General features: G+C 38.0%; 1 protein-coding gene across 1 annotated transcript in view; it reads left to right on the top strand.

The window, feature by feature from the left end:
• The window catches only part of VNN1 (vanin 1), a 33,904-nt gene extending 17,571 nt beyond the window's left edge, over window positions 1-16,333 (top strand). Inside the window, exons 3-7 of the mRNA XM_003898170.4 lie at window positions 2,969-3,161; window positions 3,844-4,135; window positions 4,571-4,932; window positions 12,609-12,779; window positions 13,805-16,333. Coding sequence (XP_003898219.2) covers window positions 2,969-3,161; window positions 3,844-4,135; window positions 4,571-4,932; window positions 12,609-12,779; window positions 13,805-13,987 — 1,201 coding nt within the window. The 3' untranslated portion in view covers window positions 13,988-16,333. The remainder of the gene's footprint in view (window positions 1-2,968; window positions 3,162-3,843; window positions 4,136-4,570; window positions 4,933-12,608; window positions 12,780-13,804) is intronic.
• The last annotated feature ends 325 nt before the right edge of the window (window positions 16,334-16,658 follow it).

Raw genomic sequence — 16,658 nt, forward strand, 5'->3', positions numbered from 1 at the left:
ATCCTTCCTTCCTTTGTCCCTCTCTCCCTCCCTCCCTTCCTTCTTTCTTTCTTTCTTTCTTTTTTTTTTTTTTTTTTTTTTTTTTGAGACAGAGTGTTGCTCTGTCACGCAGGCTGGAGTGCAGTGGCTCCAGCTAGGCTCACTGCAAGCTCCTCCTCCCAAGTTCATTTAGGTCATTCTCCTGCCTCAGCCTCCCGAGTAGGTGGGACTACAGGCACCCTTCACCACGCCTGGCTAATTTTTTGTATTTTTAGTAGAGATGGGGTTTTACCATGTTAGCCAGGATGGTCTCGATCTCCTGACCTCATGATCCACCTGCCTCAGCCTCGCAAAGTGGCTAGGAGCCACCATGCCCCCTCATCCCCTTCCCTCTCTCTTTCCTTTCTTCTAAAATCTGGTAATGTCTTCATTTCTCCCTCACTTTTGAAGGACAGTTCTGCTGGATAGAGCATTCTTGATTGTCAGATTTTTTTGTTCTTTCAGTACTTTAAATATATCAGCTCAATGCTTTCTGGTCTCCAAAGTTACTGATGAGAAACCTGCTGATAATCTTATTGGGGATCCCTTGTATGTATGAGTGACTTCTGTCTTGCTGCTTTCAAGATTCTTATTTTGTCTTTGGCTTTCTACAATTTGATTATAGTGTGTCTTAGTGTGGGTCTCTTTGAATTCATTCTCTCAGAGTCTGTTGAGCTTCTTGGATCTTTTTATTCATATCTTTCTTCAAATGTGGGAAGTTTTCAGCCATTATTTCTTCAAATAATCTCTCTTCTCCTTCTGAGACTCCCACAATGCATGTGTTGAACACTTGATGGTGTTCCTAAGGCTCTATTCAATTTTCTTTACTGTTTTTTGTTGTTGTTCTGCAGACTGAATAATTTCAACTGTCTTGTCTTCCAGTTTGCTGTTTCTTTTTTCTACATACCTGAATTGGTCTTTGAATCCTCCAATAAAATATTCATTTCAGTTATTGTAATTTTCAGCTCCAGTGTTTTTAGGTTTTCTATCTTTTTATTGATATTTCTACTTTGTTTTGGTTTTTGATTTTCTCCACATCTTCCTTTATTTTCTTGAGCATCTGTAAAACCATTGTTTTAAAGTCTGTGTTTAGTAGGTCTGTCATGCAGTCTTTTTCAGGGATGATTTTAGTTGGTTTATTTTCCCTCTCCTTTGAGTGAGCCATATTTTCCTGTTTCTTTGTATGATTTGTGATTTTTCTGGTTGATAACTAGACATTTGAATCTTATCACATGGTTACTCTGGGAACCAGATTCTCTGGGTTTGCTATGTTTGTTTTATTGTTGTTGTTGTAGGATGTTTGTGTTGAGGATCAGTTTGAGATGTAAATTTAAGGTCTTCTTAGGCCTTTTATGAGCCTGTGCCTTTCCCTGGGCATGTATGGCAACTTTCTAAATTTTCCTGTTTATTTAATTGCTTTTATGTATCTTTTTCCTTAAATGTCTCACTACCCAAAGGAGAAAAAGAGAAAAATAAATAAATAAATAAGGCACTGGCTCTTTAAATCTCCTGGGAGCCACTTCAGCCAGAGAGAGGGCCTGCAAAAATGGTGTGTGTGTGTGTGTGTGTGTATACACAACAATAGCTGCTTGCCTTTGTGTTTGTACCTCCATGATCAGAAGCAGCAATTAGTGATCAGAACACAGATCTCATATATTTGAAAGACAAAGTCATTATTGTCCACCCTGTTCCCATATGCTGCCTGCAAGCTGCTTTAGGAACACAGACATGGCAGCCTGCCACAGGGACATGGGATGAGGAATTGGTAACCACTATTGAGCTAAGAGTTAACATGAACTGAAATTAACTGTAAGTTACCTTCCAAGCATTCGTCTGGAAGTTGCAAGCACTAGAGCTCCAAAATAGCAATATCAGACAGATTTCAACTGTGCAATTGTTATCTAGGTGGGAGAGAAAAATTCCGTGCTCTGCTATCTTCCTAGGATCCCCCTATCTCTAAATTAAATTTTTTTGAGATGGAGTCTCCTTCTTGTTGCCTAGGATGGAGTACAATGGTGTGATGTCTGCTCACCACAACCTCTGCCTCCCAAGATCAAGCGATTCTCCCACCTCAGCCTCTCCATTAGCTGGGATTATAGGCACACACCCAGCTAATTTTGTATTTTTAGTAGAGACGAGGTTTCTCCATGTTGGTCAGGCTGCTCTCGAACTCCTGACCTCAGGTGATCCACCCACCTTGGCCTCCCAAAGTGTTGGGATTACAGGCATGAGCCACCGCACCTGGCCCCCCCCAATTTTTTTTTTTTTTTGAGACAGGGTTCAGGGTTTTGCTCTGTTGCCCATGTTGGAATGCAGTGAAACTTACTGTAGCCTCAAACTCCCAAGTTCAAGCAGTCCTCCCACCTCAGCCTCCCAAATATCTGAGACTACAGGCACACATCACTATGCCTGGCAATTTTTTTTTTGTTTTTTCATTTTTTGTAGAGAGACGGTCTTGCTTTGTTGCCCAGGCTGGTCTCAAACTCCTAGGCTCAAGCAATCCTTCCTCCTTATACTCCCAAAGTGCTGGAATTATAGGCGTGAACAACCACACCCACCCCAAAATATTTTTTAATGCCTCTCTTCTGTTAGACATAAGTTTAGTAAACAAGATATGTAAGTCATTGACCCATGATATCTACAGGATGCTGCAGACATTATAAGACGAACACATAAGTGAAAATATGATTATAGATTACGATAAATGCTATGAAGAAAAAATATGTGATCTGGTATCTTATCCTACAGTAGATTGCTACAACCAATTTTACTCAAGCATGGGATTCCTCTGAACTCCTTTCTTGTCTTAATCCTTCTCTTCTAATTATTGTTATTTATAATTTATTTTTGCATATATCAAATAATAAGTTTCGGCAACTATCATTCAGGATTTTCTTAAAAGCTAACATTGATTTACAAAGATTTTCTTCCTCCAATAAACATATATCAGATTTGGCCAAACCCCAGTACAAGAAAGACTCAGCTGCTTGGCCAAGAAAAACTCTATCTATGTTGTGGCAAATATTGGGGACAAGAAGCCATGCAATACCAGTGATCCTCAGTGTCCCCCCGATGGCCGTTACCAATACAACACTGATGTGGTATTTGATTCTCAAGGAAAACTGGTGGCACGCTACCATAAGGTAAAATTAATTTGCAAATAATCCAATTAGTTAATATCTAAGGAAATAAAGCGGGCAAGGAGAAAAATACGTTATTGATAATGATAAGCATACTTTAGAAATCAAGTAGAGGCAAAGCATAGAAAGTAATGATAAAGTGTGGAAAGCTCCTATAAAGAGGCTTAAGGGGTTCCGTGTGCATGTAAGAACACAGGAGTGTGTTTTTAGGAGTGTGTGGGAGTCAGAAAGTGCTACATGCATTATGCTGCACAATGTTGCCTTTTGGACTTTGTTTTTTTAAAGACATACCCTGGCAATGGGTCTAGGCTAGAATGAAAAACTGCTTACCACATAAACTCTGTCTTGAGGAGAATGGAGCAAACAAAGTTCCTTGCCAAGGAAAACAGTTAAGTATACTTGGCAAACAGAAGTAATCTATTTTACTCCCATGTCTTATAAGACTCCAAAGGGTCTTTATAGATAAAGATACCCATGTACACATCTGTAATGTGGAGACTGAACCAAAGGCTCAGTTTAGCCGGAATGGCCTCTGGTTCTCTAAAGCAAACTCTTTTCCCATGAAAACAGTGATCATAGATTAAATTGGTACTAAGATGTGAGCTTGCACTTTTTCCAACACTGTGATGTCCAGATCAACTTCCTAAAAGAATTTTTTTTTCTCTTTCTCTTCTGTTTATTGCAGCAAAACCTTTTCATGGGTGAAGAGCAATTCAATGTTCCCAAGGAGCCTGAGATCGTGACTTTCAATACCAGCTTTGGAAGTTTTGGCATTTTCACATGCTTTGATATACTCTTCCATGATCCTGCTGTTACCTTGGTGAAAGATTTCCACGTGGACACCATACTATTCCCAACAGCTTGGATGAATGTTTTGCCACATTTGTCAGCTGTTGAATTCCATTCAGCTTGGGCTATGGGCATGAGGGTCAATTTCCTTGCATCCAACATACATTACCCCTCAAAGAATATGACAGGTAATGTGTGATCTTAAAGATATGCAGGCTGATGTAATCAGAAAAAAAAAAAAAAACCATGTTTTTCTAGCTAATGCATACTCCTTAATACAATGTTTTCCAGCTCTTAATTTTTGAACATCTAGTTGTTAATATGCTATAGAATCAATCTCAGTCTAAATTGTTTTGTAGATTTATTTGGTTTTATTTATCTTGATTTTTTTTTCAAAATATATGACTTCTTACATACATCTCTCCTTTCTTGGCTTCTTGGTGTCATACTTTAACTGATTTCCTCTCACTTCTCTGTCTTTACCAGCATGTTTTACTGAAATTAATAAGACATATAACTTAGAGAGAGTAAAATGTGAATACGAGTTTAAAATAGTAATAGCAATCATGAAATCCCTTTTTACTTTCCCATTTCAAATGATATTTTCAATTTATTACTTCCAGGAAGTGGCATCTATGCACCCAGTTCTTCAAGAGCATTTCATTACGATATGAAGACAGAAGAGGGAAGACTCCTCCTCTCACAACTGGAATCCCACCCATCCCACTCTGTAGTTGTGAATTGGACTTCCTATGCCAGCAGTATAGAACCACCCTCGTCAGGAAACCAGGAATTTAAGGGCACTGTCTTTTTCGATGAATTCACTTTCGTGAAGCTCGCAGAAGTTGCAGGAAATTACACAGTTTGTCAGAAAACTCTCTGCTGTCATCTAAGCTACAAGATGTCTGACAACCTAACAGATGAAGTGTATGCCCTAGGGGCATTTGATGGACTGCACACTGTGGAAGGGCGCTATTATCTACAGGTAATATTTTGATGTCAGAAGAGTTACTGGACAAAATAAAGACACTCAGTTAAATATACATTTTAGATAAATAATGAATGATTTTTTAGTATACGCATATCCCGCTTTTGGGGATTTATGCATCCTAAAACTTTTGTTGTTTACCTGAAATTAAACTTGAGCTGGGAAGCCTATAAATATAGGCTAAATTTATTTGCTACATCTTTTTTTTTTTTTTTTTGAGACAGAATCTCACTCTGTTGCCCAAGCTGGAGTGCAGTGGCACACAATTCTCATGACTCAGCCTCCCAAGTAGCTGGGACTATAGGCAAGCGCCACCATGCCTGGCTAATTTTTTTTTTTTTTTTTGTATTTTAGTAGAGACTGGGTTTCACCATATTGACCAGGGTGGTCTTGAACTCCCTGAGCTCAGGCGATCCGCCCACTTTAGCCTCCCAAAGTATTGAGACTACAGGGATGAGCCACCAAGCCTGGCCTATTTGCTAAATCTTGAAATCTTAGATGTCAGTTAGATGTCAGTTCGATTTTAAGCTGATTGGGGAAAGGCAGAACATTTACTTGCAGTAGCAGTATTAAAAATAAATATTTAAATTATAGATAATTATAACAGTTCATTGAAAACCTGTTTTATTTCCTCCTGAACAAATTAAACCATTTTCCCTATGTGTTCACAAATACCTATCTTGCATTATAAAGAGTTTGACGCTAAGTATATCCTGGATATGAATGGAGTTGACCACCAAGATTGTTCAATGGAATGATTTATTGCTGCAAAGATCCAATCTCTCATGCTCACAAGTGGCCTCCATGGTCCTCTAATTCTACTCTTCTCTTCCTTGGTCTGGCCCTCATCTTATCTCACTTAACAGAGCTTCCTGTTGACAGTCTGACAATCTCAGCTCCATCCAGTCAGTTCCCTACACTGTAGTTACAGAAATCACAAAAAGCTGTTTTTGATTATAATACTGTCTGGCTTAAAATTCTTCACTGACTTCTAATTGACAGATCAAATTTCTTAACATGAAAGATATACGAAGTCTAGATGTGTGGTCCCTTCCTATTCTCCATCCTCTAATTTCACTTCTACTTACATATATCCTGGTCTTCTGCAATATAGAGATATTTTCCTATTTCCTATTTGCTAGCACCTGCAGAACCTCGAGGTGTTTGCATAGATTGTTTGGTCCTTTATCCATGGTGAGCCCCACCTACTCATTTTCATAGCACTTTTCAGGTGTTATCTTCACCAAGGAGCCTGCCTGGATATTTCCCAAGGAGCTACTCCTACCTCCCCAGCTGAGTTAAGTACCTCCTTTGTGTGCTCCCAGAGCACCATATGCTTAGCTTTATCAAAGACATACTATGTCATAGTATTCACATACTTATTTGAGACTGAGAACCCCTTGAGTGCTGAAATTATGCCAACTGCACAGTATTTTGTTTGCTCTATGATAACTACTCTATCAATACTTGTTCATTTTAGCAAGTGAAGGCCTACTATATGCCAGGTATTTATTTAGTGTTAATGATATGAAGATAAATAAGCATAGATTCTCCTCTTGAGGAATTAGTAATGGAGAAAGACATTTGAACAGATAGTTTCAGCATAGGTTGGCATGTGATAGTCCGTAGAATGCACATTTTGCTGCAGGAGTACTAAAGAGCTCCACTTAGATTAATTTGGGAATGCAGGGAAGTTTCTGGAGCTGATGCTATTATCCAGGTGAAAAAGAGGAGGAGGGGATTCTTTGTGGTGTGAAGAGCATGAACAAGGGTGTGGATGCAGGCAGGAGCAGGGTCTGCAGGGAAAATCAAGCAGGTCAGTGCTACTAAGGCATAGCTTGAGAAGCTGGGGTTGGTGGGAAATAAGCCTGGGGACAACATCCTGTCCTGCAGGATCTTACCGAGCACACTTAAAATTCAGCCTTTATTCTGCGGGTGATGGTCAGCTGGTGGAAGTGGTCCAGTGAGGGAATGATGTGGTCAGATCTGCCTTTGAGTGTATCATTTTTACGACTCTGTAGATGATGGAACAAAGACCCAAAAGACTAGATTATTAAAATAGTCTTATTAAGGGTCTGGACCAAGATTGTGTTTGTCGGAATAAAAGCAAAGCATGGAGTCTAGAAATGTTTAGAAAACGGAACTCAGTGGCTAATTTCATGTGGAACAGGAAAGCAGAATGAAGAATCCAGAATGTGGCAGGTTTCTGGTAAGAATGGCTGGGTGGGTGAGATGCCTCTGACAGATCAGGAGGCAAGAGAGGAGCAGACTGGTTGATAGTGGGTAGAGGCTGAGTTCAGTTATAGATACGATGGTTTTGAAGTCGTTATGAGACATTCAGCTGGACCCAGCCAGTTGGCTGTTGAATACTTTGGTGTGATGCTTAACGGAGGTACTAGAATTAGAAATATTGTTTCGAGAATCAGCAAGATACAAGGGGCGATTAAGCACACAAGAGTGAATGACACTGCAAAGGAGACTGTACTGACAATAAAGAACTATTGACAAGGTAGAACCTTTAGGAGCTTCAGTATTTAGGGCAGGAAAGGACAGAGGACAAGAAACCTGCAAATACAATTGAGAAATAAAAGATAATTTAAAAAGAACGTCTGGTAGATGCAAGGAAGTAGAGACTCTTGGAAGAAGGAAATCGGGAGGTGTATTAATGCAATACGTTGACCATTATTAGCATTTTTGAGTATAATTTTGGCAGAATTTTCTGAGCTCATAATGATAGGATGATGGGCAGATTATATTGGGTTGAAAAGTCAAAGGGAAGTGAATGCATTTTTTTCCCCAAGAAGTCTTATCTGAGACAAGAAGAAGAGAAGCAAGACAAGGGCTTAACAGAGACTCATGGTCAGGAGAAATGTGTGTGTGTGTGTGTATGTTTCTCAACAAATGAGAGAGCCTTGATTGCCTTTGTAGGTCTAGGAGAAAGAGCTACAAAATAAAAAATATATAAAATATGAGAGGAATCAGGCCAGGTGCAATGGCCTGTAATCCCAGCACTTTGGGAGGTCAAGGCGGGCAGATCACCTGAGATCAGGAGTTTGTGACCAGCCTGTCCAACGTGGTGAAACCCTGTCTCTACTAAAAATACAAAAATTAGCCAGGCATGGTGGCAGGCACCTGCAATCCCAGCTACTTGGGAGGTCGAGGCGGGAGAATTGCTTGATCCTGGGAGACGGAGGTTGCAGTGAGCTGATATTGTGCCACTGCACTCCAGCCTAGGCAAAAGAGTGAGACTCTGTCTCAAAATAAAATAAAATATAGGAGGAATCAATACTCCTACTCAGTGTTCCAAGGTGCTGGAGGAAAGGGGGAAAAATAGTATCATGAACACAGGTACAAAATGTCTAACAAGTGGAAATTAAATGAATTATATGGTATATTATGGTATATTATATGGTATATTAACATATGTAGCCTTATATATGTGACATACATGTGGTATTATATTGCTATATAAATTTTTATAATTGAAGTATAAATTGTGATGTATTATTTTTAAGTTTAAAAAGGTTGGTCACAAAACAAGAGGGTAATCTCTTAGCTCTTCTTGCCTCCTTTTCCTTCTTGCCTCCTCTACCTTTTCCGAACTTTTTGCCTCCCCCAGAGTCTCGGCTCTTCCTAAAGAGAGTTGTGGGAAGTTCTTTCTTAGTGTTGTGAGGTAGGTTAGCTTTGTCAGGTAAAACCAAGCTTTCTGTTTATCTTGCTAGACGGTGATATTCCATTTAAATGATTGGTACCAGTTATGTTTTGGAATCTTTCTATTTAAAGATAGTAATACATATTAATTGATATTACCAGCAGAATCTGGGAAAATACCCAGAATCAAGCATATTAATATATCTATTGGAAAACATGGGACTATTCAACTTAAATAGCTTCAATAAAAATGTTATAGCCTTATGTTAATTCAAGTTAGGTCTTAATGCCAATGTGCCAGTGGGTTACAAAAATCCTTTATTTTCAGAGGATTTTGGATTTTGGTATTGAAGATAAGGAATTTTGGTATAATATTATATTTATAATTTTTCATAGTCTAACTGTGATGATATATTATGCTTGAAAAATCTTGATTATCACCAAAAGCCACCTCCAATCCAAGTGAAGAGAAACAAAGAGAGGTAAAAGTGAAATAAACCCCTATCTTGCCACACAGATTTTCTAAGCATTCTATAGTGAATATGCATAATTTTGTTTATATCAATATGTCATTGCAAACTTATTGCTTTTATATTTTTTCTTTGTTTTTCCTAAAGTTATTAATTGCCTTATTTTTTAAAATTTAGTTAATTTTCTTTGACTTTTTGTTAAAACCCCATATCTTCCAACGGCATCTCAGAATAATTTTCCCACAATATCATTTTCATAAGATTATCTAGAGCTAAAAATAATAACCTTTCTCTGCACTGGTTTCCTTCTAGTCCTTCTGCACAGCTGTCATATTGAGATTTCCTTTACTGTCATCCTAGGAATGCTCTCTTAGCTATTTCCTTGCTTTGGGTTCTCTGTTTTTCTCCTTCTACCTTTATCTGTTCCTTTCTTCTGTTGGAGTCAACACTGTCTAGTTACATTGCTCTAATCTGAACTGGCTGCTCTCCATGCCTTGTACATGATAGGAGTCATCCTGGAATCTCCCTTTATCCTCGTGGTGAAGATTTTCTTTTTTTACCACTTCCTGGTGTGGATTTCCTGTTTTCTGTTCCCCATCTTCCTTGTTTTGGGCTTGTGCCCTCTTTCTTGTTGTTAACAGTTTCCGGAAAGAGAGTGATTGGGATGCAAGATTTTTGAGACTTACCAGTCTGAAAGTGCCTTTCCTCTTAAATTTAGTTAAGTATTTCCCTGGGCATGGAATTCAAAGGTGGTTATAACTTTTCTTCAGGATTGTGAATGTATTATATCCTCACATCTTATGTTGCTATTGAGAATTCTGAAGTTCTTCTGATTCTTGATTCTCTGTATGTGTATTCCTCATTCTGCACCTTCCCCAGAATGCATGCAGAGTTTCTTCCTTTACATTTTCTTTTTCTCTTTTTCTGAAACTCTTACTATTGGGATCTTTTGCCTCTTGGATTGGTGCTCTAATTTTCCGACATTTTCTCTGCTGTTTTTTACTACTTTATTTTTTCCCTCTACTTTCTGAGAGATTTCCTCCTCTTGATCTTCCAAATCTTGTACTGAATCTTTTATTTTTGTTAACATGTTCATAATTTCCAAGAACTCTTTTTTCTTGTCTTCTGAGTTTTACTTTTTCTTCAATACTTGTTGTTTTGAGCATGTATTATTTTTTCTTCTCTCTCTGAGGCTATTTAGAAAACTTTTTATTGAAGCTCCTTCCCCCTGCTTCCTTTAAGTTGTTTTTATCTGCTTTTTTATTTGCTTTTTCATGCAATAAGTTTTTCTCACATATCTGGTAACTCTTGGGGATTACCAAAAACTCATAGAAAATTCTGAGCATGTGAGTAACACTTGCCAATTTTGAGCTTCATGATAGAATGACCTAGCTGGACCTTTTGCTGGGGGGAAATCTAAGGTAAGTGTCTTTAGAGACTTCCTCTTGGGATGGTCATGTCTCGCAGTTTTCAAGATTCTTCTAATTTCCTTCTTGAATCAGTTGTCTAGTTTAGGAAATAAAAATACAGGATCTCCAGGTAAATTTGAAGTTCAGATAAGCATTTTTTTTTTTTTTTTTTTTTTTTGGTTGAGACAGTCTCTCTCTGTTGCCAAGGCTGGAGTGCAATGGCACGATCTCTACTCACTGCAACTTCTGCCTTCTGGGTTCAAACAATTCTCCTGCCTCAACCTCCCAAGCAGCTGGGATTAGAGGTGCATGCCACCACACCCAGCTAATTTTTTATATGTCTGGTACAGATGGGGTTTCACCATGTTGGCCAGGCTGGTCTCGAACTCTTGACCTCAAGTGATCCACCTGCCTCGGCCTCCCAAAGTGCTGGGATTACAGGCGGGAGTCACTGCTCGCAGCCCAGATAAACATCTTTTTTTTTATTAATTTTTTTTATTTTTAAAGTGTAAGAATGTCCCATTCAATATTTAAGACATACTTATACTAAAAAATTATTTGTTGTGTATCTGAACTTCAAATTTAACTGGGAGTCTTGCCCTGTGTTTTGCCTGGCAACCCTATTCCTGAAAGATAAATCCCTGGTGGCAGCATTAGGGAGCCAAGTGGGGAAAATGGCCTTGCAAGGTGTGGGTGGGGGTTGAGGGGGAACGTTTTCAACATTCAGTATTATTTATTCAGGTAATCCCCTTCAACTGTGTCTCTTAAACTTTCATCTAAAGAACATCCACTTTACACCCTCTGGAAATACTGTCAGTTATTTACTGGAGTAGGGGAGGATCAGTTACCCAATTTTTTGGAGGACTTAGTATGCAAGGCATCCTTCACAACTTTCTGCTCATTTTTTTTTTTTCCTTTGACTGCCACAACTTTACTCCTAGCTCTAGGTACAGAGCAGTCCCAGTGATTAAATCTTTGAGTACTTTGCAGTGTAGATAGGGTTGATTCTTGGCTCTTTCTACTGTTAGTTTAGAACTTGGCTTTCCTAGGTCTGCTAAATCAGTTACTACTTTTTCTATCAACATCCTAGTTTTTAAAACTGTGCTGTGGTCTATCCTATTTTCCTATCTTTGTGGGCTAAAAAATTAGTGTTCTTTTTGAAGGATTGTAGAAAATAAAATTGAAGCATGTGTTCATTCTACCTTTACCTGAAAGTTACTTCTATCCCATCTCAATACACTTGCACTGAAGTGATTACTTTCCACCTGCAAAGTGGAAAAAATGAGACCAGTTAGTGGCTACTGCTTTAGTCAAGCAAGAAATGAAGGTGACTTGGAATATGCCGTACAGATGGCATTAAATGAATATGGATCTCCTTTTGGAAACTTTTCACCCGCATGGTGAGATGACTCACATACTTAGATTTTATATTCAATAGCTACATACTATAGTGGAAAAAAAACTTAATGGAGAAGTGTTTCAGTTCTTGCACAGATATAGAGGATATGACTTTTCCAGATTACAGGGGTTGCCTCTAGGTCAACGCTGGGGTTCATTACAACTCTGAAGTTCTTTTATTGTGTGAAACAGGCAATAAGATATGATTTACACAGGTGCCTACATTAAACCTTTAAACACATTTTAAATTCTTGATAATTAAAATCATTAGTAACTTGAGAATATTGAAGATATAATTGTTCATGGCTATAGGCCAAGGATCTGATTGCTTTTATGTGGCTAATCTTTTTGACAGTGAATTGCAGGAGGCACTGGGGCTTAAAGTCCTTTATTTTTATTATTAGTTGTATTAATTATTCCGTAATAAGCTGGATGACTCTAATGAAGAAGTAACATTATTTTACCAAATAAAGTGGCATAGGCATTTTTCCAGATCAAGAGAGTATTTCAGTTGACTTTCTCATTTTTTTAAGAGCATCTAACATTTTATTTAATTATTTAATTCTATTTTTATCTTTAAAATTTACCCTAGCTTTATTGTCATTAACGAATGAAAATTATATATCTTTACAGTGTATGATGTGATATTTTGATATGTGTATACACCATGAAATGATTAAATCAAGCAAATTAACAAATCCCACATGACTTTCTTATGACTTACTGGTTTTCATGACTTCCCTAGATTTGTACCTTGTTGAAGTGTAAAACGACTAATTTAAAAACTTGCGGTGACTCAGTTGAAACAGCTTCTACCAGGTTTGAAATGTTCTCCCTCAGTGGCACTTTCGGAACCCAGTATGTCTTTCCTGAGGTGTTGCTGAGTGAAAATCAGCTTGCACCTGGAGAATTTCAGGTAAGAATCTTTGAATATTGCCAATTAGTTTCACGTAAGAGGAAGCACTTTTTGATATAAAAACCTGCTCAAGTGCTTACAAATATCATAAAAATTTCTGTTTGGAAAGTGCCAGATTGTCCTTGGGGATCATGAAGGACATTGAGCAGGCTGCTTTCTTGACTGGGAATTCTTAACATAGTAATTAGTGTGTCCTTGAGAATAAAAAGATATATATCTTATTTTGGGGATTATAGGGAGTTTAAGGTCTTCCACGTAGAAAGAAGATTCAATGAGAGTAGTTTCAGAACCAGTCCCACTGGAGCCCATTAGGATCACTGGGAAGTGATGGCCTAGGGAAGTTGAAAGGAGTCCCTCTCATCAAGTGAGTCAAGGCTCTGTGTGATGGTAGAAGGAAAAGAGACAAGGAAAAGCTGAAAAAGAGAGAATTCGACAGTGGCTGATGTTGGCAAAAAAGCAAAAACTTTTTAAAGTTCAGAAATAATCCCTTGTTGCACATGTGCTCTGCCCAGCCACATTCTTCTGCTGACTTCCTGCAAGTTCTCCTCTCACTCCCTGTTCCTGGTAGAAACCACTGCTGGGGTGACGGAGGACAATGGAATGATGAGGTGGTTGTAGTGAGCAAGAGACAGGAGATGACAGATGCTCAGTTCAAACCCCTCTTAGTCAATTGCTTCAGGCCATTGTGAGGAGCAATTGTGGGGAGCATTTATTTTGTCTGAGAGGACTAGGTTTATCTTCTGTACACTGCCAAATCCACTGGTTTGTGTTTATTAACTCTTATGGCGCCTCCACAGGTAAGTAAAGTAGAAGATATTGATTACAGGCATCTCAATAATAAATGAATCAGTGCCAGTTTCATAGCTCCAATTTTTTTCGTACTCGGCAACATTTCAAATTTTTCTGATACAACAGAATTTGGCCAGCTTTTTTGTTTCTTCATTCTGTTATAGTAAATTTTTAAAGTGAGTTATGGGATTGTATAACTTGAATGTAGCCTTTGCCTACTTTTTTATTTTAATCAGGTGTCAACTGATGGACGCTTGTTTAGTCTGAAGCCAACATCCGGACCTGTCTTAACAGTAACTCTGTTTGGGAGGTTGTATGAGAAAGACTGGGCATCAAATGCTTCATCAGGTCTCACAGTACAAGCAAGAAGAATAATGCTAATAGTTATAGCACCTATTGTATACTCATTAATTTGGTAGAATATTGACATTTTCTGTTTTTTACTTGGCATAATTTAAAAAATGATGGATAAGAAAAGAAAGATTGTTCTGGGTTAATATTGTTCTCTAGTATAAGTGAATTACTGATTTCTCTTTATTTAGACGAACACACACACACACCAGATAATATGAGCTTAATAAATTATCTGTTAATGTAGATTTTATAAAAAACTGTATTTGAACATTGGTCTTTCTTGGAAGTGAGCTAATTATATCAAATAAGTATTACAAATCTTTTATGCAGAAGAAATAAAAACTACGGGTAAAAAACATATCAGAACTATCATAAAATTTACTTACAAGAAGGCTGCTCTTGTTACCACTTTTATTATAATACATATCACTTATTCAGCTCTGTTGAAAATTTCCAAAGATTTTATTTGTTTGCTATTTTAGTTTTTTACCTAAACAATGCATTTTGATTATCTTGTGGTTTGAATAATGTCTCCCAAAAATTTACATGTTGAAGTACCTCAGAATGTGATTGTATTTGGAGACAGGGTCTTTAAAGAGGTAATATAAGGTCATTAGGATGGACCCTAATTCAATATGACTGGTGTTCATAAAAGAAGAGGTGAGTAGGGCACAACTAATTCACTATGACTGGTGTTCATAAAAGAAGGGGTGAGTAGGGCACAACAGGCTCAAAGGGAGACCATATGAAGACACAAAGGAAAAACAACTCTTTACAAGCTAAGGAGAGAGTCCCTCAGAATAAACCAACCGTGCCAACACCTTGATCTTGGATTTCCAGCCTCCAAAACTGTGAGAAATACATTTCTGTTGTTTAAGTCACCCAGTTCATGGTACTTTGTTAGGCAGCCCTGGCAAATGAATCAAAGACCATTCCTGTTCCTCTCTCCACCACTACTGTTTTCTACCATAATCTGAAGCTTCAACAAAAGGCTTACCTGGTAAGAATATTCAGCTGGTCTGGGTCCCCAAGACTCCAACAGACACTCTTAGAGAAGGATTGCTGATGGATTGATAGTGAAACCATTAGAACATTGAATTCCTCTGGAATTAGAAAATGAGAGAATCCCATTTTAAGAAATTAGGTATTTAATCTAGCATTATGTGTTCTATTTTAGTAACAGCAGAATCTCTTGACATTACACAATTCAGTGAAACAAAGAACATCATTTAAGCCAAAACATCTCGCAAAGTGACTAATAGACTCTGAGCACTAATATCATAGTACTGTGATGATGAACAATTACATAGCACCAATAGCAGCCATGCACTGTGCAAAGCATGCCCTTCTGCACAGGAGAGCAAGGCACTTGCAGCAGTGATCTATGCCAGCAAAACATCATTTTGAGACAAACATTTTTGTGGCAGATGTTTTTCCTAAAACGTACTATATCATCCAAGAAATATTTGAGTAAAATCCCTTGTGCCTTTGGGTGACATTAACTGAAGTTTGCTTTTTTTCAAGACCTAATAGAAAATAAGAAAACCCATAATGTATTTAGAAACAGGAATCCACAGAGCAAGTCTCCATACTCTCATATAATTTCAATGTAAAACAGAAAACATATTGATGTGTTGGTGATAGGTTTGAATTATTAAAAACTTCAAAAGAATTCTAAATGTTTCTTTTCTGCTCAACATTGACAACTATGGTAGGTCTCCCTTGTGGTATAATGAATTGTCCCCAAACTAATATCTTAAAACAACAAAGATTTATTACCTTATAGAGTTTCTGAGGGTCAGGATCCGGGACTGGCTTAGTGGAGTTGTTCTGAATCCGGGCCTTTGTAAAGTTGTAGTTAACTTGTCCCCAGGGCTGCCATCATCTCAAGGCTCAGGTAGGGCTGGAGAAAATCTGTTTCTAAGCTCACTCACGGTTGTTGCCAGGCCTCCATTCTGTAGGATGCTAGAAAAACTTTCATAAAATGTCATCTGGCTTCTCCTAGAGCAATGATACTGAGAGAGAAAGCACATGAGAGAAAGAACGAGGGAGCTTGGATGTAAGCCACAGTCTTTGAAAACCTAATCACAGAAGTGACATCTCTTCTTTCACACGATATTGGTCACATGGACCAACAATGGCACAATGTGGAGAGAACAGAGTTGAGAATATCAGGAGGTGGGGCTTCTTGGGGCCATTCTGGATGCTACCACAGTGAATATATGTATTTATATTTACATATGTATATATTGCAATGTAATTTTAAAAATAGGATTGTTTTCCTTTTCTTTTTGCTGTATGTGATATGTATTTCAAAATACACTCCCAATAGTCATATCTATTAGAAAAGTACTACACTAAAAAACTTTCTATATGTTGTATAATTAAATTAAATAATGTAATAATCTCTACTTTTGGTCAATAGTAAATTTAACTGTTTGCCTTAACTACAGTTTGTGGTAAAACCATCTCCTTTTAATATATACAAAGGACTTTTTTTTTTTTTTTTTTTTTTTTGAGACAGAGTTTCACTCTTGTTGCCCAGGCTGGAATGCAATGGCACGATCTCAGCTCACTGCAACCTCCATCTCCTGGGTCCAAGCGATTCTCCTGCCCGAGCCTCCTGAGTAGCTGGGATTACAGGCTGGGATTACAGGCGTGCTCCACCATGCCTGGCTAATTTTGTATTTTTAGTAGAGATGGGTTTCTCCATGTTGGTCAGGCTGGTCTCGAAAT

Source organism: Papio anubis, chromosome 6 (genome assembly GCF_008728515.1).
Source record: "Papio anubis isolate 15944 chromosome 6, Panubis1.0, whole genome shotgun sequence".
NCBI classification, from domain to species: Eukaryota; Metazoa; Chordata; class Mammalia; order Primates; family Cercopithecidae; genus Papio; species Papio anubis.